Below are 2,602 nucleotides of genomic sequence, written 5' to 3'. Positions count from 1 at the left end.
TTTTTTTTTTCTCTTTTCGCCTGAACCGATCATACTTTCTCGCTTGCTTCCGTCCACGCGTCACCTTCAGAATTGACCACTTTTGGTGTAATTCTCTGAGACTCCCATTTCGGCGTTTTGCTTCACTTGGCCTTCAATTTGCGAGTAATCATAGGTGGTTGGCATGCCGTTGTTCTGCGCGTATATGTTTGGGTCATAAGAGTTTCCATTTGCGTACTTCTCGTTCATGTTTTGTGGAACCATCTCCTCTCCATATTCCATATTTTCTGGGTTTACATTGTACGGCTCATAAACATTTTCTTCGTTGTATCCCCCTTGTTCGTCCTCGTGTTTTACCTCGGGCAAGACGTCTGCGTTTATGTCTCTGCTGTGCAATTCTGGGGACCATTTTTCTAGCAGTGGTTCGAAGGAAAAGGCCCAGACGGTTGCGCACATTATCGCACCCAGGAGCAGTATGGAGAAGAAAGCTCCAAATCCGGAAAACACCATCAGTAGTTCTGCAAAAAAAGGGGGGGATATAAAAAATCGTGTGGTGAAAAGAGTAAAACGAGGTACACATAATGGTACACACAGGGAGATATCCACACGGGGAGCTATCCACACTGTGGCACCAGTGCAGAGTGCGCCAAAGAGGCACTCCTTCCTGGGGACGTACCGGCCAAACCTGCCAACTTGAACAATGTCAAGTTGGACCAAGCGAGCTCCTCGTAGGTACCCTCATCGTGGTAAGCTTCCATGTAAAAAAAAGCAGCGCCATAGATGAACAAAGCGAAGCTGTGCACAATGCTGCCAAAGTGTAACAGTGTCCAATCTGACTTGGTCTGTTGATATCTTGCCCACCATCTCATGCTCATGTAAAAGTATGCATACAAATACTGAACTAATCTCAAAATGGAGGATAAAAGATCTAACGTCACAGCTGCGGATAATAACTTAGAACCCGCTCGGAACCCTCTACACCACTTGCTGTTATCTGCTACGAACACTTGGAACATGGCTATGTACAACGTTCCCAATAAATATATGGCCATCAAAATAGAAATGGTTAAATGAAATGCACTTGACACTTTTACACACTCTGGACCGGCATATAAATCAAACACAAAAATTCCTGTACCACCAAAGGCCCAATAAAATATGAACATAAGCATTAAAGATACACACTGCAGGAAAAACCCGGTCCTTAATAAATGGGAACTAAAATAACCTATGAAGGGGGTATGGTTTTCCCCTCGAGGGCTTGGTGACTCATCATCTTGTCCATACTGATTTTCATATGGGGATGGGTACTGAGGCTGTGGCAAATAGGTGTCATCTCCTTCTACTCCGTAGGTATACATTTTCGTCCGACAGAAATTTATACGTACTTAATTTTGTATGTTTAAATGTATGTGTACTTTGTTATGGTTCTTCCAAATGGCTATGCCAAATGCGGATTTCAATTGCTCAAGGGGGAATGGAAAATCGATTTGCACACACGATGAAATGACGTTGCTACTTCGCGATACCGCAAAATTTTCTACCTATATGTGTGTAGACAAACGTTCGCGTGCGGGGGGGATCTGCTGGGTGCGCTCTGTTTTAATGTTCACTCGAGTATTCCTCTTTTTTTGGTAAACATTTGTGCGATTGGGAAGTGCTGTAGTTAATTACGAGTCGCAGGGGGGGGAGGAAGGAAAAAGCGCACAAAATGGCGACGAAAAGTGGCGACGAAAAATGGCGACGAAAAATGGCGACGAAAAATGGCGACGAAAAATGGCGATGCAAAAGGGTGATGCAAAGCGGCGCATGCAAAAAAAGTGAACGCAAAATGTCGACGCAAAGGGGCGGAAAAAAAAAAAATCTTCAAAATTCCTAACAAAACGGGGGAATTAAAACTTAAAATAACATCAACAAAGAGTTCGCAAGGGGGACATGTCACCGTATGTGCGCGCACGCATGTGTATGTTTAAAAACGCTCACACGCGACTGCATATACTGGGAAAGGGTGTAGCGGCAAAATACTCTGTCTGCGAAATGACAATCAGTTACGCGCCAAAAAAGGGAGCAGTGCGAGGAACGCATTCCGTGGTTAATGTTTTCTTTTGCGTATGCATATCAGTGGCGCTCGCTTTTTTAAAATTCGTGTGTTTTCCTCCGCTGGGTCAAAAGGGGTGGACATTTGTTCGTATGTTCATTTGTTCGTGTGTTCATTTGTTCGTATGTTCATTTGTGCATTTGTTCATGTGCGTTTGCGCGTTTGGACATTTGCGCGATTAAATATTTGCGCGATTAAATATTTGCGCGATTAAATATTTGCGCGATTGAACATTTGCGCATGGCAAGTGTACATTTGTACATTTATTTTTGCTTTTTCACAAAAGGGAAAATTTTTCCTTTTAAATAGAAATAAACACAAAAGGGAAAAACGTGCGTTTCACAAGTTTGAAGTTTTAAATGCCATCGCGCGGGAAAATGGGAAGGAAAACGGGAAAAGGAAATAGGAAAAAAAAAGGGGAAAAGTGGAAAAAATGGGAACAATGGGAAAAAATAGGAAACGAAAAAATCAGCAAAAAGTGAACACATTCATGTGTACGCAATACTGTGCGGAAGGAATTTTATC

The 2,602-nt window shown here is 42.7% G+C and overlaps 1 protein-coding gene across 1 annotated transcript; it reads right to left on the bottom strand.

Moving 5' to 3' along the window:
* Window positions 1–66: 66 nt before the first annotated feature.
* On the bottom strand, window positions 67–1,340 carry PCYB_053690 (hypothetical protein; the record flags this gene model as incomplete). Its single annotated transcript, XM_004221250.1, has 2 exons — window positions 67–497; window positions 656–1,340. 2 exons carry the CDS (start codon window positions 1,338–1,340, stop codon window positions 67–69), a joined length of 1,116 nt encoding a protein of 371 aa, XP_004221298.1.
* Between the last annotated feature and the right edge of the window lie 1,262 nt (window positions 1,341–2,602).

The sequence above is a fragment of the Plasmodium cynomolgi genome, chromosome 5 (genome assembly GCF_000321355.1).
Source record: "Plasmodium cynomolgi strain B DNA, chromosome 5, whole genome shotgun sequence".
Classification (NCBI taxonomy): Eukaryota; Apicomplexa; class Aconoidasida; order Haemosporida; family Plasmodiidae; genus Plasmodium; species Plasmodium cynomolgi.
The sequence above is the reverse complement of the archived record's forward strand: the minus strand, read 5'-3'. Positions and strand labels throughout refer to the sequence as shown.